This window comes from Oncorhynchus kisutch, unplaced genomic scaffold (genome assembly GCF_002021735.2).
Source record: "Oncorhynchus kisutch isolate 150728-3 unplaced genomic scaffold, Okis_V2 scaffold1321, whole genome shotgun sequence".
NCBI lineage: Eukaryota > Metazoa > Chordata > Actinopteri > Salmoniformes > Salmonidae > Oncorhynchus > Oncorhynchus kisutch.
The window spans coordinates 1-23875 of NW_022263266.1; the positions used below are offsets into that span (position 1 = coordinate 1).

Consider the following 23875-nt stretch of genomic DNA (forward strand, 5'->3'; position numbering starts at 1 on the left):
TAAGTGCTTCTGATTGGACTCCAGTGAGAGGCCCAGAAGGAAGCGGAGGAAAAGGTCCAGGTTTCCCGTCTCATTTGTAAGGCTTCATCCACAGCACTTGTAGACGGTGACTTTAATTTCCTGTCTGATCCTCACATAAAAGTTCCTGGACGTTGATTGAGGTTCGGCCATTAGATTCTCATTGTTGTTGATGAATGAGAGGAACACATATACAGCAGCCAGAAACTCCTGAATGCTCAGATGCACGAAGCAGTACACCTTGTCCTGGTACAGCCACATTCCTCTTTAAGAGCTGTGTGCACATCCTGAGTACACTGAGGCTTCATTGACATCAATGCCAGCCTCTTTCAGGTCTTCTTCATAGAAAATCAGATTGCCATTCACAAGCTGTTGAAAAGCCAGTTTTCCCAGTGACAGAATGCTCTCTTTTTCCAGTCCTGGACCTGTCTCTTCTTTCCCAATATACTTTTCGTTCTTCTTTATTGTAGGAAACACCACAAGGTGTGGTGTACATCTCAGTCAGAGTCTTGGGCATCTCCTTCTCTCTTATGTTATCAGCATGGTGTTCAAGCACTATTGCAGATATCCAACAGAAGACTGGAATGTGGGCACATGATGTGGAAGGCTCCTTGATGTCTTTATGTGTGAGATGATTCTGCTGGCCAGGTCCTCCTCAACTGAATCTCTTCCTGAAGTACTCCTCCTTCTGTGGGTCATTGAACCCTCGTACCTCTGTTGTCACCTGGTCACACACCCTGAAGGCATCTTAATTGGCTGCTTGCAGGTCGGGTAGTTACCCAGAGGAGAGCAGAGGGAAGCAGATTCCCTTGATGAGATTTGTCAGCAGAACATCCACTGAGGTTGACTCTGTGACGTCACAACAGATCTTGTTCTTCTGGAAGTCTAGGGGCAGTCGGCACTCATCCAGACCATCAAAGATTAACAGAATTTTGTACATGTCGTATTTGGAGATCCTTGATTCTTTGGTTTCCATTGAGAAGTGGTTGAGAAGTTCAATCAAAGTGTGTTTTTCTCTTTCATCAAATTCAGCTCACGAAAAGGGAATGAAAATACAAATTGGACATCCTGATTTGCTTTTCCTTCAGCCCAGTCCAGAATGCAACTTCTGCACAGAGACTGTTTTTCCAATGCCAAGCGACTCCCTTTGTCAACACAGTTCTGATAAGTTTGTCTTGTCCAGTTAAGGGTTTGAAGATGTCATTACATTTGATTGCAGTCTCTGGTCTTGCTTGTTTCCTGGTTGTTGTCTCAATCTGTCTCAGCTTCATGTTCATTATTGACCTCTCCTGTTCCACCCTCTGTGATGTAGAGCTCTGTGTAGATCTTATTGAGAAGTGTTGGGTTCCTTGTTTAGCGATCCCCTCAAATACACACTGAAATTTCTCCTTTAGATGAGATTTGAGTTCACGTTGGCAAATCACAGCAAGCTCATCTGAATGAAGAAATAACACAGAGGATATTAATATTACATCTGATTGAATGCCTACAGTATTGTAGGACTGTGTTATAATGTTTACATTGTAATAATGTATTCTCTTACTGTAAGTGTCTGTATAAATGTGTAAGGTTTTCATTATACATTACACACTGGTGTGACTGATTATATTATTATTGGTATTATTGATGGTATTATTAATTCTCTCTTGTCTAAATGAATCACCACAACACATCCCTGCTGGTACTGTACTTGATGAGGTCACTAGGTGTTTTGTTAAGTGTCTGGTACAATGTCATGAGTTACACGGCTACTTTAGCTGTACTTTAGCTACAGCTTTTAAATGTTTGTTGTAAAACAGCATTCATCATGAGGCAGACAGCTCTTACTTTTCTCCAGTGTGTCAGCAAGCTCCTTCTGGTTCATTTTCCTCAGGATGTGCAGTGTGATCTTCAGAGCCCCCTCTCTGGCACTGCTCTCCTGCTTCTCATCTTCAGCATCCACTTCCTTATCCTTCTTCTGACTCTCAAAGCCTTGTGGGAGTTCTGGACTAAGAATCCTCTTGAAACCTATTCAGCTCGTTGTTCACAATGTCATAAAATTCTCTTCAAGCAACCTGAAAAATAAATTAAGTAAATAATTTAAGCAAGAGAAGAAATAACTTTCTCATGAACACATTAATGAATGATTGACAGATCAAACGTTACTTGAGGTAAACAAAAACAAATAGTACATTAACAGGACCACATACACTGAATATGGAGGCCAGGTCTGTTTGATGCTCTGGAGACTGACCAATGAGAATCTCTGACTCTGATCTCTCCTGTGGTTTCTGTGGACAACATCCAAGGAGTGCACACCACACCACACACACACACACACACACATGGAGGGAATTTTGTGTTTTTTAATATTGTTTCAGGACTTTGAAAATGGAAAAAAGGATAGCCCTATGGATTATTAAAACAACAAACATAAATTGAAAAATGGGAGAAATAACTAGAGACAGTGTTTGTTTAACACCATGACCTCTTAACCTTTGTCCAGTAGAAAAGTCTCCCTCTCTAAACATTATAGGTACACCATAGACCGGTCACTCTTCATGGACAGACCGCTGGGTACAGGGGAGGCTGGTCTCTCCTGATTGATTGGTCTTCAACACAACAGAGACAAACATTCCATCTCTCATCTACTCTGAGCTCAGATGGGGAATCATACTGTAAGAAGAGTTTCATTCCAAAACGCTATATATCTGTTTTCAGAAATGTTGGTACATTGGCTTTGATAGGACTCTGAACAACAGTGTCCTGATGAGAGAGCACATGTTCTATTCCAGGTGAAATTGTGCATCATTAGCTCATTGTCATGGATTTATCCAAATAAATGTCACTAGAAAACAGCTAAAACAAATGGAACTGCAGCTACTTTGCTGTTATTCTGGCTGCACTCTTTGACGTGACTGTAAGTTATCTGTAGTTGTCTAGCTAGCAAGGGATAAGAACGTTACCACCCAGTTTGGCAATGGATCATTTAGAACGAACGACTGGGTCTCATCCCATAGATTACAGATACAAAAAGAGACTTAACGACGGGGTCCTCATCCATAGATACAGAACAAAAAAGACTTAACGACTGGGTCTCATCCAATAGATACAGACAAAAAGACTAACGACTTGGTCTCATCCATCGATACAGAACAAAAAAGACTTAACGACTGGCTCTCATCTCCATAGATACAGAACAAAAAGACTTAACTACTGGGTCTCATCCATAGATAAAGAACAAAAAGACTTAACGACTGGGTCTCATCCATAGATACAGAACAAAAAGACTTAACGGACTGGGTCCTCATCCATAGATAAAGACAAAAAGACTTAACGACTGGTCTCCATCCATAGATACAGAACAAAAAGACTTAACTACTGGGTCTCATCCATAGATACAGAACAAAAAGACTTACGACTGGGTCTCATACCTAGATACAGAACAAAAGACTTACGACTGGCTCTCATCCATAGATACAGAACAAAAAGACTTAACGACTGGGTCTCATCCATACATACAGAACAAAAAAGACTTAACGACTGGGTCGCGTCTCGACAACCGAACCGATAGAAAGTAAACCATGAGCAATCATTTCTGATGAAAACAAATGTGATTGGGATACAGCATTTTGGAAATAAACTCTTCATATGAACAAACTTGTCATCTCACCTTTTAGCTGTGGTGTCATGTTTCCCCAGAGAGTCTCAGTTTAGAGGCAGGGGCCCCTCCTCTCTCTCCCCAGAGAGGACTCATTTTAGACCTCTGACAACTAAACAGAGATCCAGCATGTGGTTGTGGGTAACGTAGTGGCAACTAATTCTTGATGTCAATTGTTCATAATAATTAATTGTTTCTAAGAAATAAAAAACATTTACTAACAGACACATTGAAACAGTCCAGATGATTTAATGAATTCACATGATTTTGTAGTCTTCTTCCATGGTAACTGTCAATAATAATAATAAGTCACTGTGTGTTAAGGTAGTTCTAGACATGCAGCAACACAAGGCCGTGTCTCACACTTATTAGTATTCACTAAAAGTAGGCTATTATCTATCAATCTGTTATTTTCTAAACAAATCTGAAAATGTAGACTGAAGGGCTAAAATGGGAATGATTGATCTGAGGGGGAAATAATTTATACATTCAGAAAAGCAACAAGTAAGATAATTTAATGTTATGTAAGTAGGCTAGGTTATAATGTACAGTTACATACACCTTAGCCAAGTACATTTAAGCTCCATTTTAACAGTTGCTGACATTTAATCCTAGTAAAAATTCCCTGTCTTAGGTCAGTTAGGAATCACCACTTTATTTTAAGAATGTGAAATGTCAGAATAATAGTATAGGGAATGATTTATTTCAGCTTTTATTTCTTTCATCACATTCCAGTGGGCATAAGTTTACATACACTCAATTAGTATTCGGTAGCATTGCTTTAAATTGCTTAATTTGGGTCAAACGTTTCGGGTAGTCTTCCACAAGCTTACCACAATAAATTGGGTGAATTTTGGCCCATTCCCCTTGACAGAGCTGGTGTAACTGAATCAGGTTTGTATGGCCTCCTTGCTCGCACACCACTTTTTCAGTTCTGCCCACACATTTTCTATAGGATTGAGGTCAGGGCTTTGTGATGGCCACCTCCAATATCTTGACTTTGTTGTCCTTAAGCTATTTTGCTACAACTTTGGAAGTATGCTTGGGTTCATTGTCCATTTGGGAAGAACCCATTGCGACCAAGCTTTAACTTCCTGACTGATGTCTTGAGATGTTGCTTCAATATATCCACATATTTTTCCATCCTCATGTGCCATCTATTTTGTGAAGTGCACCAGTCCCTCCTGCAGCAAAGCACCCCCACAACATGATGCTGCCACCCCCGTGCTTCATGGTTTGGATGGTGTTTCTTTGGCTTGCAAGCCTCCCCCTTTTCCTCCAAACATAACGATGGTCATTATGGCCAAACAGTTCTATTTTTGGTGTCATCAGTCCAGAGGACATTTCTCCAAAAAGTACGATCTTTGTCCCCAGACTACAGTTTGTCCCCTACAAACTGTAGTCTGGCTTTTTATGACGGTTTTTGGAGCAGTAGCTTCTTTCTTGCTGAGCGGCCTTTCAGGTTATGTCAAATATAGGACTCGTTTTACTGTGGATATAGATACTTGTTTCCTCCAGCATCTTCACAAGGTCCTTTGCTGTTGTTCTGGGATTGATTTGCACTTTTCGCAAATAGTACGTTAATCTATAGGAACGTCCCCTTCCTGAGTGGAATGGCGGCTGCATGGTCCCAGGGTGTTTATATATGCGTACTATTGTTTGTACAGATGAACGTGGTACCTTCAGGCGTTTGGAAATTTCTCCCAAGGATGAACCAGACTTGTGGCGGTCTACAAATATTTTTCAGAGGTTTTGGCTGATTTCTTTTGATTTTCCCATGATGTCAGCAAAGAGGCACTGAGTTTGAAGGTAGTCCTTGAAATACATCCACAGATACACCTCCAATTGACTCAAATAATGTGAATTAGCCCATCAGAAGCTTCTAAAGCCATGACATAAGTTTTGGGAATTTTCCCAAAAAATGCACAGTCAACTTAGTGTATGTAAACTTCTGACCCACTGGAATTGTGATACAGTTTATTATAAGTGAAATAATCTGTCTGTAAACAATTGTTGGAAAAATGACTTGTCATGCACAAAGTAGATGTCCTAACCGACTTGCCAAAACTATAGTTTGTTAACAAGAAATATGTGGAGTGGTTGAAAAACTAGTTTTAATGGCTCCAACCTAAGTGTATGTAAACTTCTGACTTCAACTGTATAATAGTGGTTTGTTAGTGATAGTTCGTATAACAATATAGGCCTTCCAGTGTCAGGACAGAGCAGGTAGACTAGACCTGATATTTTTCACATTTCCAACGAGACCATCAGGTTGGTCAGCATGATAAGAGATCATATATCAAACCTGCTCTGACTATTGAAAGTCTGACAACGACCTAACTTTATAATATAATATAGTTCTATGTAGCCTAGACTTACCCGTCTGCTCGTCTTTCCATCAAATCAACACATTTATCCGACTTCTAATGTTGCAGAGAAATGTGTCCCACAGTTTCAACAGCCATTTTGTGTTAGGTCCCAAACGTACTTTTAATTGAATATGAGGAAACTGGTGCGGCCGCCTGTTTCCTTGCAGAGGAAGCGACCTCTCATAGGGAACTCATTCAACCAGCCTCAACAACAGTAAATAAAACCTGTCAAATGGCCCAAAGAGAATCCTGTCCTCCTAATAAAGCCATGTGCATTAAAGACAGATATACTGCTACACATGTAGGATCTTCATCTCAGTCAGTTTGCTGCAGCAGGAAAATAATCCTGAAGCAACAGGACATTTGAATTATTATGTGGATTATAATTAATGGACATTTTTCAAAAGTGGAAATGACAAACTTCAGAAGCCTTTTTAACCTTCAAATATCAAATCGAATTGTATTTGTCACATGCTGAATACAACAGGTGTAGTAGACCTTACAGTGAAATGCTGAATACAACAGGTGTAGTAGACCTTACAGTGAAATGCTGAATAGAACAGGTGTAGTAGACCTTACAGTGAAATGCTGAATACAACAGGTGTAGGTAGACCTTACAGTGAAATGCTGAATAGAACAGGTGTAGTAGACCTTACAGTGAAATGCTGAATACAACAGGTGTAGGTAGACCTTACAGTGAAATGCTGAATACAACAGGTGTAGGTAAACCTTACAGTGAAATGCTGAATACAACAGGTGTAGTAGACCTTACAGTGAAATGCTGAATACAACAGGTGTAGGTAGACCTTACAGTGAAATGCTGAATACAACAGGTGTAGTAGACCTTACAGTGAAATGCTGAATACAACAGGTGTAGTAGACCTTACAGTGAAATGCTGAATACAACAGGTGTAGTAGACCTTACAGTGAAATGCTGAATACAACAGGTGTAGGTAGACCTTACAGTGAAATGCTGAATACAACAGGTGTAGGTAAACCTTACAGTGAAATGCTGAATACAACAGGTGTAGTAGACCTTACAGTGAAATGCTGAATACAACAGGTGTAGGTAAACCTTAGAGTGAAATGCTGAATACAACAGGTGTAGGTAGACTTACAAGCCCCTAACAAACACTGCAGTTTTAAGAAAATAAAAACAAATTATTAAAGAGCAGCAGTAAACAACAATAGCAGGGCTTTAAACAGGGGGTACTGGTTCAGAGTCAATGTGGAGGCTATATACAGGGGGTACTGGTTCAGAGTCAATGTGGAGGCTATATACAGGGGGTACTGGTTCAGAGTCAATGTGGAGGCTATATACAGGGGGTACTGGTTCAGAGTCAATGTGGAGGCTATATACAGGGGGTACCAGTTCAGAGTCAATGTGGAGGCTATATACAGGGGGTACTGGTTCAGAGTCAATGTGGAGGCTATATACAGGGGGTACTGGTTCAGAGTCAATGTGGAGGCTATATACAGGGGGTACCGGTACAGGGTCGATGTGGAGGCTATATACAGGGGGTACTGGTTCAGGGTCAATGTGGAGGCTATATACAGGGGGTACCAGTTCAGAGTCAATGTGGAGGCTATATACAGGGGTACTGGTTCAGAGTCAATGTGGAGGCTATATACAGAGGGTACTGGTTCAGAGTCAATGTGGAGGCTATATACAGGGGGTACTGGTTCAGAGTCAATGTGGAGGCTATATACAGGGGGTACTGGTTCAGAGTCAATGTGGAGGCTATATACAGGGGGTACCGGTACAGGGTCGATGTGGAGGCTATATACAGGGGGTACTGGTTCAGAGTCAATGTGGAGGCTATATACAGAGGGTACTGGTTCAGAGTCAATGTGGAGGCTATATACAGGGGGTACTGGTTCAGAGTCAATGTGGAGGCTATATACAGGGGGTACTGGTTCAGAGTCAATGTGGAGGCTATATACAGGGGGTACCGGTACAGGGTCGATGTGGAGGCTATATACAGGGGGTACTGGTTCAGAGTCAATGTGGAGGCTATATACAGGGGGTACTGGTACAGAGTCAATGTGGAGGCTAAATACAGGAGGTACCAGTTCAGAGTCAATGTGGAGGCTATATACAGGGGGTACCGGTTCAGAGTCAATGTGGAGGCTATATACAGGGGCTACCAGTTCAGAGTCAATGTGGAGGCTATATACAGGGGGTACCAGTTCAGAGTCAATGTGGAGGCTATATACAGGGGGTACCAGTTCAGAGTCAATGTGGAGGCTATATACAGGGGTACCGGTTCAGAGTCAATGTGGAGGCTATACACAGGGGGTACCGGTTCAGAGTCAATGTGGAGGCTATATACAGGGGGTACCAGTTCAGAGTCAATGTGGAGGCTATATACAGGGGGTACCGGTTCAGAGTCAATATACAGGGGGTACCGGTTCAGAGTCAATGTGGAGGCTATATACAGGGGGTACCGGTTCAGAGTCAATGTGGAGGCTATATACAGGTGGTACCGGTACAGAGTCAATGTGGAGGCTATATACAGGGGGTACCAGTTCAGAGTCAATGTGGAGGCTATATACAGGGGGTACCGGTTCAGAGTCAATGTGGAGGCTATATACAGGGGCTACCAGTTCAGAGTCAATGTGGAGGCTATATACAGGGGGTACCAGTTCAGAGTCAATGTGGAGGCTATATACAGGGGGTACCGGTTCAGAGTCAATGTGGAGGCTATATACAGGGGCTACCAGTTCAGAGTCAATGTGGAGGCTATATACAGGGGGTACCAGTTCAGAGTCAATGTGGAGGCTATATACAGGGGGTACCAGTTCAGAGTCAATGTGGAGGCTATATACAGGGGGTACCGGTTCAGAGTCAATGTGGAAGCTATATACAGGGGGTACCGGTTCAGAGTCAATGTGTGGTGGCACCGGTGTCTAGGTAATTGAGGTAATTATGTACATGCAGGTAGGGTTATTAAATTGATTAAATAGATTTTAACAGGAGTTGTAGCAGCATATTGGGGGGGGGGGGGGGGGTGAAAATAGTCTGGGTAGCCATTTGATTAGCTGTTCAGGAGTCTTATGGCTTGGGGGTAGAAGCTGTTGAGAAGCCTCTTGGACCTTAACTTGGCGCTCCGGTACTGCTTGCCGTGCGGAAGCAGAGAGAACAGTCTATGACTAGGGTGGCTGGAGTCTTTGACAATTTTTAGGGCCTTCTTCTGACACTGCATGGTATAGAGGTCCTGATGTAAAACCTTTTGAGGATCTGAGGACCCATGCCAAATCTTTTCAGTGTCCTGAGGGGGAATAGGTTTTTAGCCTAGACTTGACTAAAAACGACTGTCTTGGTGTTCTTGGACCATGTTAGTTTGTTGGTGATGTGGACGCCAAGGAACTTAAAGCTCTCAACCTGCTCCACTACAGCCCCATCGATGAGAATGGTGGCGTGCTCGGCCCTCCTTTTCCTGTAGTCCACAATCATCTCCTTTGTCTTGATCACGTTGCGGGAGAGGTTGTTGTCCTTGCACCACACGGCCAGGTCTCTGACCTCCTCCCTATAGGCTGTCTCATCATTGTCGGTGATCAGGTCTACCACTATTGTGTCATCAGCTGTGTTATTTGCCTCGAAGCGAGCATAGAAGTTATCTGGTAGGCTCGTGTCACTGGGCAGCTCTCGGCTGTGCTTCCCTTTGTAGTCTGTAATAGTTTGCAAGCCCTGCCACATCCGACGAGCAGGGCGATTTGATCTTAGTCCTGTATTGACGCTTTGCCTGTTTGATTGTTCGTCGGATATCCCTCATAACGGAATTTCTTATAAGTTTCCGGGTTACAGTACCGCTCCTTGAAAGTGGCAGCTCTACCCTTTAGCCCAACAATGTTGAGTTATCCTGCAACAGTTAGATTAAATTAAGATCATATATCTGTACAGAGCTTGTCATTATCTAAACCAGGGCAATTGGAGTTTTTGGCAGTGACTTTGCATCTGTCAGCTGCTGTAAACCTATGTGATTGGATGTTATAGACACCCCATCTAAACAGTTACTTTCCCTGTGCTGTGGCCCTCTCCAACCAGCCATCTGGCCCATAGAGACTAAAGGACTATACTGTGGCCCTCTCCAACCAGCCATCTGGCCCATAGAGACTAAAGGACTGTGCTGTGGCCCTCTCCAACAGCCATCTGGCCCATAGAGACTAAAGGACTATGCTGTGGCCCTCTCCAACCAGCCATCTGACCCATAGAGACTAAAGGACTGTGCTGTGGCCCTCTCCAACCAGCCATCTGGTCCATAGAGACTAAAGGACTATACTGTGGCCCTCTCCAACCAGCTATTGGTCCATAGAGACTAAAGGACTGTGCTCTGGCCCTCTCCAAGCAGCCATCTGGCCCATAGAGACTAAAGGACTGTGCTGTGGCCCTCTCCAACAGCCATCTGGCCCATAGAGACTAAAGGACTATACTGTGGCCCTCTCCAACCAGCCATCTGGCCCATAGAGACTAAAGGACTATACTGTGGCCCTCTCCAACCAGCCATCTGGCCCATAGAGACTAAAGGACTATACTGTGGCCCTCTCCAACCAGCCATCTGGCCCATAGAGACTAAAGGACTATACTGTGGCCCTCTCCAACCAGCAATCTAGTGTTCATACCCAAGCAGGCTGGCCGTTTGTTTTATTGGTTCGGTTGCCAGACAAGCGACCCAGTAGTTAAGTCTTTCGTTCTGTAACTATGGACGCGACCTAGTAGTTAAGTCTTTCGTTCTGTATCTATGGATGCGACCCAGTAGTTAAGTCTTTCGTTCTGTATCTATGGACGCGACCCAGTAGTTAAGTCTTTCGTTCTGTATCTATGGACGCGACCCAGTAGTTAAGTCTTTCGTTCTGTATCTATGGACGCGACCTAGTCGTTCAGTCTTTCGTTCTGTATCTATGGACAGTCGTTCGTTCTCAATGTTCCAGTTGTTCGTTCTCAATGTTCCATTGCCATACGTTCTTATCTCTTGCCCTTTCTAGCTAGACAACTACAGATAACTTACAGTCACGTCAAAGAGTGCAGCCAGAATAACAGCAAAGTAGCAGCATTTGCATTTGTTTAAGCTGTTTTCTAGTGACATTTATTCAGATACATCCATGCAATATTTCACCTGGCAAAGTCAATGTGCTCTGTTGTCAGGACACTGTTGTTCAGAGGAGCCAACAACACAGCCAACACAATCACTTCAAACAGAAGCTGGAAAGACTTTCTTTGTATTCATGACTTCGACCGGCTGAGAAAAGCTTCCTGCCAATCTGTCTCATCCCGATTCATGACACGTTCATTACTTTGCGACAACTGGAGATGGAATTTGAATATTGAAACAATGTTGCCGGAGAGACAGACAGCAAGGTTTATACAAAAAGAAAAGACACATCAGATAATGTCTAGATGCTTTATACAGTGGACATCAAATGTATAAATCGCCTGGCTGGGCTGATGAGATAGTGGATTGCGCAGTCAAATGGAACAGAGAATATAGGGATTTTAATGTAATATATTTAGCCGGTGGTAATTTGTGGAATAGACACAGGCTGGAATACGGTTTTAACCAGTCATCAATCAGGATTAGACCCACCCGTTGTCTAAATGTGTATATCCACTGCTCATTCTCTTATAGCTCAATGCTCACTAGCTATTTGTGTATAATGTTGTCCGTAAACTGTTGTGTAAACCCCTCCCTCTGTATTCTGTCTCTAAATGTATTCTGTTTCTCAAATGGATTTTCTACATATGTATGTTTACATGTACTAGGTGAATAAAGGTGATTGTGATTCTACAAAGGTTGCGTCTCTAGATCACCTTTGTTGCTCTGGGGAAATAATGACATGGTTGCCATGGTGATTTAAACTAGGAGTGGTTATCTCCCAACTCTGAGGACATGTCAGTTGTTACATTTCAGCCAATTAATGAAGGCAGCTAGAAGGCTGAACCCAGAAGACAACTCTAAATCAACACTTACTGATATTATCCTAAAATCCTTTACTCATATTCTAGTGTTGCTTTATTCAACGGGTGTCAGAAAGCCTATGATATCAAGAGAGTAGCAAACAGCAGGGGACGGAAGCGAACCCAGGTCGATGGTGGGAAAGGCATCGCATCAATAGGGTTAACCCACATGGTGGGAATTGTAATGTGGCTCACTCTGCCCCTCCGAACAGGAAGACACCTACTCAGCCCCCTCACACGTCCAGGCCGTGCGTTCTGATGACCTTACAGACACGATTCCATTCTGACACCAATGTAGCGAACAGCAGGGCAGGGAATCAAACCCGGGTTGATCGTGTGAAAGGCAATCACCATATGCATTCATTCATTGGCCCCAACAGGGTTACTTGGTTGGTATTGTGACCATCGTTCCCTCTAAGCTGAGCCCGTGCGCAGGCTCGCAGCCCCAGAGGAAATATCAGAGTGCGCAGAAAAACACGAGATTGAACTTCGCTGAACTTTCTAGAGTTTTCACCGTTAGTTATCACCATCAACGGTTCCCTTCACTGTGGGAATTGTGATCGTATCAGTGCAATATTAGCCACATACAGTACCAGTCAAATGTTTGAACACACCTACTCATTCAAGGGTTGTTCTTTATTTGTACAATTTCCTACATTGTAGAATAATAGTGAAGACATCAAAACCATGAAATAACACATATGGAATCATGTAGTACCCAAAAAAGTGTTAAACAAATGAAAATATATTTTATATTTGAGATTCTTCAAAGTAGCCGCCCTTTGCCTTGATGACAGCTTTGCACACGCTTGGCAGTGTCGTATTTTGAAACATGCTTGAATAAACTAAGCAGCCAATGGGCAGAGGGTCGCATAATGTGTCTGATTCTCTGTAATAATGGTGTGGGAATAATGATGCGTTTTATTTAGTAAAGTGTCTTCTTGCATCAAACACAACAACATTTTCAGTCACCTCCTTGTGTGAAGGACAAGTAGATCAACAGGTTCATGTGAAGCTCTGCATGGTTTTTCTCATGGAATGAAGACTTACATTGAACACCACACATTGGCTGCTACTGCAGACTGAATGATAGAACATCTATTTCCATGTTAAATGTTATTGGATGCCTTTTTTACATTGTTTTTGATGGTAGGCCACTCTGGTAGGCCACTCTGGTAGGCCACTCTGGTAGGCCACTCTGGTAGGCCACTCTGGTAGGCCACTCTGGTAGGCCACTCTGGTAGGCCACTCTGGTAGGCCTACGTTGTGATCAAATAGCCTTCTTGGTCTCTGTTAAAACTGTAACTGAGGCAGGCACAGCCTCAGTGTTCACAGTAAACACACGTTGGAAGTTGTATAGATCACTACACTGTAGTAGAACTATGATACAATTACATTTATCATACATTAATCAAATGTAGAATTAGGATGAATGAATATTGATATATTCACAGGAGGTTGGTGGCACCTTAATTGGGGAGGACGGGCTTGTGGTAATGGCTGGAGTTGAATAGGTGGAAAGTCCTCCCCTCAGCAGCCTCCACTGATTGAATTTGACATGCTCACGTCCAGTTAGCGCCATTTTGTATGATTAAACTGTCAAGTCATTATATATTTCCCCTTCTGCTGAGAGCACCTTCCTGATGACTAGCGCTCTGTACACTCCTATGGATGAGGCTTTGAGCTGGAATGTGAAGCTAACTGAAGCTGGCTAACTTTAGAAAACCTGTATATCTAGCTTCCATCATAGTACACCTCTCAGGTTACGTTCAGGTTTCAGCATTAGGCAGGCATCAACAACCGAGTCGTAGGCCACTACCTGGGTCGTATTCATTAGTTTACACCGCAGCCACAAGTTTTGCAACAAAGCAGAAACGATTTGCTCCAAACGCCGTACAAGGTGACCTAAACGGTTTAAGTTGCCAAACGTTTTGCTACGGTGAACTCCAATGAATACACACAACCGGTTTTGAGGAAGTGTAAGTTGCTGTTAGTCTTTCCACAATATTTAATTGTCTCTCTTTCACACAAAATACCTTCCTGAGTGAAAATAGTTAACAGTAGATTAGAAAGAGAAAATTATTGTTTGTTGTTTGTTGTGTTTTAAGCCTGTTTTGAGAAGACAAGAAGATAGGCCTATGATACAGTAAGAGATCACCCTGGAGAACACAAATGGGCACGGAACCAATCCCTCCCCCATCTAATTTACATCAAATACATTTTAATGAGAGTAGGACTATTATAACACTCTGTCTACCAAAAATATAAACTATATGAATACCCATAACAATGTCATCAACTATATGAATACCCATAACAATGTCATCACCTATATGAATACCCATAACAATATCATCAACTATATGAATACACACAACAATACCATCACCTATATGAATACCCATAACAATATCATAACCTATATGAATAAACATAACAATACCATCACCTATATGAATACACACAACAATATCATCAACTATATTAATACCCATAACAATCGTCTTACCTTACATTTATCTCAACAGAAGCAGTCTGGAATGATCATTCGGTCATCGAAAGATACTTTTGTTTTCTCATCTAATTTACATATCAGGTTCTGCCTGTTCTCTCTCTCTCTCTCTCTCTGTCTCTCTCTCTCTCCCTCTCTCTCTCACAAGGAATGTATGTAAGAGACATGACCAGCATAAAGTACAAGAACAGATCTATGTCAATGTAGACCAGCATAAAGTACAACAACAGATCTATGTCAATGTAGACCAGCATAAAGTACAAGAACAGATCTATGTCAATGTAGACCAGCATAAAGTACAAGAACAGATCTATGTCAATGTAGACCAGCATAAAGTACAACAACAGATCTATGTCAATGTAGACCAGCATAAAGTACAACAACAGATGGATTGCAGTGATGAGCGACATACCCCTACAGGTAACTGCCAAAATAGAGTAAACACAGTGTCTTAACAGGGCGATTTGCCACCATGAGCCGCCAGAACAATGCTCCTTGGTGTAGATACGCCTTGAAATACATTCTACAAGTGTCTGGAACTCTATTGGAGGGATGCGACATCATTCCTCCACAAGAAACTTGGTTTTGTTGATGGTGGTGGAATATACTGCCTCAGGCGCCGCTCCAGGATCTCCCAGTGTTCAATTGGGTTAAATTGGGTTGAAACATTCAAAACATGAAAACACAACTACAAAACACCATTAAATACAGTTGGGGGTTACTACATCAGTCAAAACATGACAACACAACTACAAAACACCATTAATACAGTTGAATGTAGTTAGAACTCAAACTGTTTCCATCAAACATAAAAACAACACAATGTTGGATCAACACATTTACATTTCTTTGCTTTTGTATTACCCATACAGCTGTTTAAATTCATACAAAGGCAGAGTGCAGTATCAGTATTTTAGGGGTCGTAGGTCAGATCAGTGGTCATGGGTGATATGTTTAAAATATGACTTCATAATAAGATAATACATCAGTGCATCGTCACATTAAAGCCATTTTTATCTTCAGTTTTGCTGTTTGCTAGTTACTGCTCTTTGCCTTTGTAGGTCAGTATGCACGCAGTCAACACACAACAATCCTTAAGGGAATCACAGGGGAAACATGTTTGAAAGCAGTTTTGGCCTTAGTTAAAAAAAGAGTGGGGATCTAAGCTTTCCATTGTATATTACTTATATACTCTTACAATTACGCCGTGGCATGGTTTTAACAAAGGAAATTAACAGGAGATAATAGAGTCCAGGTGAGTCCAATAATGCTGATGCAAGTGACGAGGGAAGGCAGGTGTGAGTGATGAATGGACGTGATGAATGGACGTGTGATGCAGGGTAATCTGGCGCCCTCAAGCGCCAGGGGAAGGGAAGAGCAGGATCAAACGTGACAATATGTGGACAATTACAAATACCTAGGTGTCTGGTTAGACTGTAAACTCTCCTTCCAGACTCACATTAAGCATCTCCAATCCAACATTAAATCTAGAATCGGCTTCCTATTTCGCAACAAAGCCTCCTTCACTCATTCTGCCAAACAGTCCCTCGTAAAACTGACTATCCTACCGCTCCTTGACTTCGGCAATGTCATTTACAAAATAGCTTCCAACACTCTACTCAGAAAACTGGATGTAGTCTATCACAGTGCCATCCGTTTTGTCACCAAAGCCCCAAATACTACCCACCACTGCGACCTGTATGATCTCGTTGGCTGGCCCTCGCTTCATACTCGTCGCCAAGCCCACTGGCTCCAGGTCATCTAAGTCTCTGCTAGATAAAGCTCCGCCTTATCTCAGCTCACTGGACACCATAGCAACACCCACCCGTAGCACACGCTCCAGAAGGTATATTTCACTGGTCATCCCCTAATCCAACACTTTCTTTGGCCGCCTTTCCTTCCAGTTCTCTGCTGCCAATGACTGGAACGAATTGCAAAAATCACTGAAGCTGGAGTCTTATATCTTCCTCTCTAACTTTAAGCATCAGCTGTCAGAGCAGTTTACCAATCACTGTACCTGTACACAGCCAATCTTTAAATAGCACACCCAACTACCTCATCCCCATATTATTACTTCCTGTCACGTTCTGACCTTAGTTCCTTTGTTTTTATTTTAGTATGGTCAGTGCGTGAGTTGGGGTGGGCAGTCTATGTTTGTTTTTCTATGTTGGTTTTTGAGTTTGGCCTGGTATGGTTCTCAATCAGAGGCAGGTGTTGTTAGTTGTCTCTGATTGAGAATCATACTTAGGTAGCCTTTTTCCACCTGTGTTTTGTGGGTGTTTGTTTTCTGTTGTGTGTCTGCACCAGACAGAACTGTTTTCGGTTGTTTCTCTTGTTATTTTGTTATTTTCGTGTTCATTTTAATAAATATGGACACGTACAGAGCTGCACCTTGGTCCTCACATTCTTCCACCAACAACGGCCGTTACAGAAACACCCACCAGCCCAGTCTTAAAGTCAAACAGCAGAGTTTATTCACGAGAGTACTGAACACGATACAGTTTACCACAGGTTATAAACTGAAAATGACGTCATTAGTTTTCGAACTGTCCCGTCTCTTCTCCCACCCTGGTACAAAGGCAGTATCTCAAGCCTTCCCACATCATCTCCCTACCAATTTAATATAATTTATGACCGAGCCAAGGTCTTCTTGTGTAGATAAGCATTCTAGCCAGTCTGAAGATATAGTTCATTCATTTCTACCAAGGAACAGACAGTCATTGTTCTAATTCTTGATTATATTTACACATATTTACACATATTCAGTACTAGGATTAAGAAAGAAAATTCATACATATACAATAACATAATAGTATTCTGATTAGTCAGTCCTGATTGAAATGTATACATAATTAGTCATTATTGATAAAAATTCCCTTAACAATGGTGTCCCCGGTTCGTCAGCACAGCCCAGTGCGGGCTATTCCACCTCGCCGCACTGGCCTGGCTACGGGGAGCATTCAACCAGGTAAGGTTGGGCAGGCTCGGTGCTCAAGACCTCCAGTGCGCCTTCACGGTCCGGTCTATCCGGTGCCACCTCCACGCACCAGCCCTCCGGTGGCAGCCCCCCGCACCAGAATGTCTCTCCGTCTCCTTTCTACAGGTGCTCCCGCCTGTCCAGCGCTGCCAGAGCCTTCCTCCTGCCCAGCGCTGCCAGAGTCTCCAGTCTGCCCTGAGCTGCCAGAGCCATCCTCCTGCCCAGCGCTGCCAGAGTCTCCAGTCTGCCCTGAGCTGCCAGAGCCTTCCTCCTGCCCAGCGCTGCCAGAGTCTCCAGTCTGCCCTGAGCTGCCAGAGCCTTCCTCCTGCCCAGCGCTGCCAGAGTCTCCAGTCTGCCCTGAGCTGCCAGAGCCATCCTCCTGCCCAGCGCTGCCAGAGTCTCCAGTCTGCCCTGAGCTGCCAGAGCCTTCCTCCTGCCCAGCGCTGCCAGAGTCTCCAGTCTGCCCTGAGCTGCCAGAGCCTTCCTCCTGCCCAGCGCTGCCAGAGTCTCCAGTCTGCCCTGAGCTGCCAGAGCCTTCCTCCTGCCCAGCGCTGCCAGAGTCTCCAGTCTGCCCTGAGCTGCCAGAGCCTTCCTCCTGCCCAGCGCTGCCAGAGTCTCCAGTCTGCCCTGAGCTGCCAGAGCCTTCCTCCTGCCCAGCGCTGCCAGAGTCTCCAGTCTGCCCTGAGCTGCCAGAGCCTTCCTCCTGCCCAGCGCTGCCAGAGTCTCCAGTCTGCCCTGAGCTGCCAGAGCCTTCCTCCTGCCCAGCGCTGCCAGAGTCTCCTCGGTTGTTTCTCTTTGTTATTTTGTCATTTCCATGTTAATTTGAGCAAATATGGACACGTACCACGCTGCACCTTGGTCCTCACCTTCTTCCACCAACAACAGCCGTTACACTTCCCCTCTTGCTCTTTTGCACCCCATTATCTCTACTTGCACATCATCATCTGCACATCTATCACTCCAGTGTTAATGCTAAATTGTAATTATTTTGCCTCTTAAGTCCTATTTATTGCCTTACCTCCTTACTCTTCTACATTTGCACACACTGTACATAGATGTTTCTATTGTGTTATTGACTGTGTTTGTTTATGTGTAACTGTGTTGTTGTGTCTCACTGCTTTGCTTTATCTTGGCCAGGTCACTGTTGTAAATGAGAACTTGTTCTCAACTGGCCTAACTGGCTAAATAAAGGTGAAATAAACTGGTGTTCCAACCCTGCAACATCCACAATGGATAAGTCCACTCAGACAGGTGTGAATCAAACAGCTGTCTCACGTGCCATAACATTTTGATATATATTTGCCACTGCTTGACTAAATAAATCTCGGCTGACCAACAGCTTATCGACCAAACGATAGACCAGTAGACTAAATGGGGTCAGCCCTACACCTGACACAGGGACACTGAGGTGTCACAGTAAAACCTAAACCCTGGATAGAGTGGCTCAGTGAATGTGGAGGTGAATGTGTGCAGGTGGGTCAGTGTGTCAGAGGAGACTCTGTAGAAGGACAGAGTGCCGGCTGGCCAGTCCAGATACACTCCTACTCTGTGGAAGCTGGATGAGGGGGCTTCTATGGAAGTGGGTTTATGATTGTGCCAGGCCGTGTAATGTTGGTCAGAGCATTGCAGACTCCAGGACTTGTCATTTAATCCAATCAGACAGTCTGTACTCTTTCCTCTCCTGCTGATTCCTTTGTATGTCACTGCTATGTAAGCCCCTCTCCCACTCCACTCTACCTCCCAGTAACAGCGTCCAGTCAGACCCTCTCTACACAGCACCTGTTTCCAGATCTCAAATCTCTCTGGGTGATCAGGATACGGCTGCTTCTCTCTCCTACGTGTCACCTTTCTGTTCTCCTCAGACAGAGAGAGCTGTTGGTTTACTGTGTTTGGGTCCAGTGTGAGATCACAGGCATCTGATGGGGGACACCAAGACACAATATATAGTTCATCGTCTTCATATAAAAAGGTAATTTAAGACTTGTTGAATGATCAGTATCTTCAGAAAGTATTCACAACCCTTGACTTTCCCCACATTTTATTGTGATACAGCCTGAAAATGGATTATATTGCTTTTTTTTTTGCCAATGGCACAATACAACATAATGTCAATGTTTTACCAAATGTTTACAAATGAATTCAATGGAAACTGAAATGTCTTGAGTCAATAAGTATTCAAGCCCTTTGTTATGGCAAAGCCCAAATTAGTAACAATTTGCTTAACAAGTCACATAATAAGTTGCATGGACTCACTCTGTGTACAATAATTGTGTTTAGCATGATTTTTGAAAGACTACCTCATCTCTGTACCCCAAACATACAATTATCTGTAAGGTCCCTCAGTCGGGCAGTGAATTTCAAACACAAATTCAACCACAAAGACCAAAGAGGTTTTCCAATGCCTCGCAAAGAAGGGCACCTATTGCTAGATAGGTAAAAAAAACTAAAGTGAAAACAGACATTGAATATCCCTTTGAGCATGGTGAAGTTATTAATTACACTTTCGATGGTGTATCAATACACCCAGTCACTATAAAGATACAGGCATCCTTCCTAACTCAGTTACTGGAGAGAAAGGAAACCGCTCAGGGATTTCACCATGAGGCCAATGGTGACTTTAAAACAGTTACAGAGTTTAATGGCTGTGATAGGAGAAAACTGAGGATGGATCAACAACATTGTAGTTACCCTACAATACTAACCTAATTGACAGAGTGAAAAGAAGGAAGCCTGTACAGAATAAAGATACTCCAAAACATGCGTCCTGTTTGCAAAAAGTAGCTAAAGTAATACTGTGAAAATTGTGGCAAAGCAATTAACTTTATGTCTTGAATATAAAATGTTATGTTTGTGGCAAATCCAATAAAACACATTATTGAGTACCACTCTCCATATTCAAGCATGGTGGTGGCTGCATCATGTAATGGTTCTGCTTGTAATCGTTAAGGACTGGGGAGTTTTTCAGGATAAAATAAACTGAACTGAGCTAAGCACAGGCAAAATCCTAGAGGAAAATCTGGTTCAGTCTGCTTTCCACCAGACACTGGGAGAATAATTATCCTTTCAGCAGGACAATAACCTAAAACACAAGGCCAAATATACACTGGACTTGCTTACCAAGAATACAATGAATGTTTCTGGTGGCGGAGTTACAGTTTTTGGTTAAATCTATGGCAAGACCAGAAAATGTTTTCTCGCAATGATCAACAACCAACTTGACAGAGTTCGAAGAGCGTTGAAAGGAATACTGGGTAAATGTTGCACAATCCAGGTGTGGTAAACTCTTAAAAATGTACCCAGAAAGACTCTGCCAAAATATGCTTCTACAAAGTATTGACTCAGGGGTGTGAATACTTATGTAAAGTAGGTTATTATGGGATATTGTGTGTAGATGGGTGAGATAAAATTTAGAATTCAGACTGAGGCATAACAAAATGTGGAATAAGTCAAGGGGTATGACTACATTCTGAAGACATATAGTCTATGGTCATATATCCCACCCACCCACCCACCCACCCACCCACCCACCCACCCACCCACCACCCACCCACCCACCCACCCACCCACCCACCCACCCACCCACCCACCACCCACCCACCCACCCACCCACCACCCACCCACCCACCCACCCACCCACCCACCCACCCACCACCCACCCACCCACCACCCACCCACACACCCACCCACCCACCCACCACCCACCCACCCACCACCCACCCACCCACCCACCCACACACCCACCCACCCACCCACCCACCCACCCACCCACCCACCCACACACCCACCCACCCACCCACCCACCACCCACCCACCCACCCACCCACCCACCACCCACCCACCCACCCACACACCCACCCACCCACCCACCCACCCACCCACCCACCCACACAAAATAAAACCCCAACAGTCCTGTCAGTGTGTAACCACAGATACATAGCTCACTTATCAAGCAAGCTATGAAACATTATATTTATTTGAGTCAACTTGAAATAAGTATTAACAGGCTAATTCTTCAATTCTTCATTCTTTCTGTACAGCACTTTGAGATATCAGCTGATGTACGAAGGGCTATATAAATAAATTTGATTTGATTTGATTTGATTTGATTTATTTGAGTCAACTTGAAATAAGTATTAACAGGCTAATTCTTCATAGCAGTCAACACTCACATTTTCTAGGCCAAGGTTTGATTGTGTACACTCCACCAGGTTCCACACTGTAAGGGAAGCAGAAGTAGACAGTAAATGTACACTGCACAATATTTCACAATATAGGAAGAACAGACAGTAAATGTACACACACACACAAACGCACGCGAACACACAGGCAGACATTTTATTTGGATTCCCATTAAGGCGTCTGCTTCCCAGCCGAAACAGTTCAGAAGAGTTTGTGCATATATTATACCAATATTTTGTGATTTGTTTTTGTTTTGGACTTTGGTAAGTTTTTTTTTAGCTGTTCGGACACATTCATTTTTTTTGTTTGAGGCCAGCCGATGTTTGGGAGCCAAAGTCTACTCCCCTTCATCCATGATTGGTCAACTGTAGGAATTCTTCATTAAAGTCTTTGTTGATATTAGGTCATTGAGAAATACTGCACCAAACATCTTAGTTAGATGTAAAATTGCGTGAGTAAGATCTCCTCCGCAAAAATTAATGGCGGATTTCTTGAGTTATTTTAGATTAATTCTGACTAGTTTGAGGCAAAATATGTTTTTCAAGCAAATGTCTTTAACTCATTCGGTTCGCCTAGCAAACTTTGGCAGCTGAACTGAAGCAGGCTGAGGAGAAATACTCACTAACAGAGATATGAACAAACTTGTGCACAACATTTGTGAGAAATAATCTTATAGTTTGTATGGACATTTTCTGGGATTTTTTATTTCAGCTCATGAAACATGGGACCAACATTTTACATGTTGCGTTTATATTTTTGTACAGTAGCCATACATTTAAAACATTAACATGTAGTGTCTATCAGTTACACATCCATGTCATCCATCGCCGTGTCCCCAGTCAGCCCAACCACTCACTGGACCCATATGTTCACTTGGCTACGCATGCCTCTCTCTAATATCAATATGCCTCGTCCATTACTGTCCTGGTTAGTGATTACTGTTTTATTTCACTGTAGAGCCTCTAGCCCTGCTCAATATGCCTTAACCAACCATGTTGTTCCACCTCCTACATATGCGATGACATCACCTGGTTTAAACGTCTATAGAGACTATATCTCTCTCATCATTACTCAATGCCTAGGTTTACCTCCAATGTACTCACATCCTACCTTGCCTTTGTCTGTACATTATGCCTTGAATCTATGCTATCGAGCCCAGAAACCTGCTCCTTTTACTCCCTGTTCCGAACGTGCTAGATGGCCAGTTCGTATAGTCTTTAGCCGTACCCTTATCCTACTTCTCCTCTGTTCCTCTGGTGATGTAGAGGTTAATTCAGGTCCTGCAGTGCCTAGCACCACTCCCCAGGTGCTCTCATTTGTTGACTTCTGTAACCGTAAAAGCCTTGGTTTCATGCATGTTAACATTAGAAGCCTACTCCATTAGTTTGTTTTACTCACTGCTTCAGCACACTCTGCCAACCCGGATGTCTTAGCCGTGTCTGAATCCTGGCTTAGGAAAACCACCAAAAACCCTGAAAACTCCATCGCTAACTATAACATTTTCCGCCAAGATAGAACTGCCAAAGGGGGCGGTGTTGCAATATACTGCAAAGACAGCCTGCAGAGTTCTGTATTACTATCCAAGTCTGTACCCAAACAATTTGAGCCTCTACTTCTAAAAATTCACCTTTCCAAAAACAAGTCTCTCACTGTTGTCGACCACCCCTCATCACTGTCAAACGCTCCCTAAAACACTTCTGCGAGCAGGCTTTTCTAATCGACCTGGCCGGGGTATCCTGGAATAACATTGACCTCATCCGTCAGTAGATGATACCTGGTTATTCTTTAAAAGTGCCTTCCTCACCATCTTAAATAAGCATGCCCCATTCAAAAAATGTATAACTAGGAATAGATATAGTCCCTGGTTCACTCCAGACCTGTCTGCCCTTGACCAGCACAAAAACATCCTGTGGCGTTCTGCATTAGCATCGAATAGCCCCCGTGATATGCAACTTTTCAGGGAAGTTAGGAACAAATATACACAGACAGTTAGGAAAGCTAAGGCTAGCTTTTTCAAACTGAAATTTGCATCCTGTAGTACTAACTCAAAAAAGTTCTGGGACACTGTAAAGTCCATGGAGAATAAGAGCACCTCCTCCCAGCTGCCCACTGCTCTGAGGCTAGGAAACACTGTCACCACCGATAAATCCACTATAATTGAAAATTTGAATAAGCATTTCTCTAAGGCTGGCCATGCTTTCTACCTGGCTACCCCTACCCCGGT

At 43.3% G+C, this 23875-nt stretch overlaps 1 protein-coding gene across 4 annotated transcripts in view; it reads right to left on the reverse strand.

Moving 5' to 3' along the window:
• Positions 1-18490: 18490 nt before the first annotated feature.
• The window catches only part of LOC116365963 (NACHT, LRR and PYD domains-containing protein 12-like), a 67917-nt gene continuing 62532 nt past the window's right edge, over positions 18491-23875 (reverse strand). The window contains exons 18-19 of one of the 4 annotated variants that reach the window (XM_031818269.1): positions 21642-21688; positions 18491-19388 (exon numbers count right to left, since the gene is read on the reverse strand). In XM_031818269.1, the coding sequence (XP_031674129.1) occupies positions 18856-19388; positions 21642-21688 (580 nt within the window). In that variant the 3' untranslated portion in view covers positions 18491-18855. Of the gene's footprint in view, positions 19389-21384; positions 21689-23875 lie in introns of those variants that run through there. The other 3 variants (XM_031818270.1, XM_031818271.1, XM_031818272.1) reach the window with 3 other exon arrangements.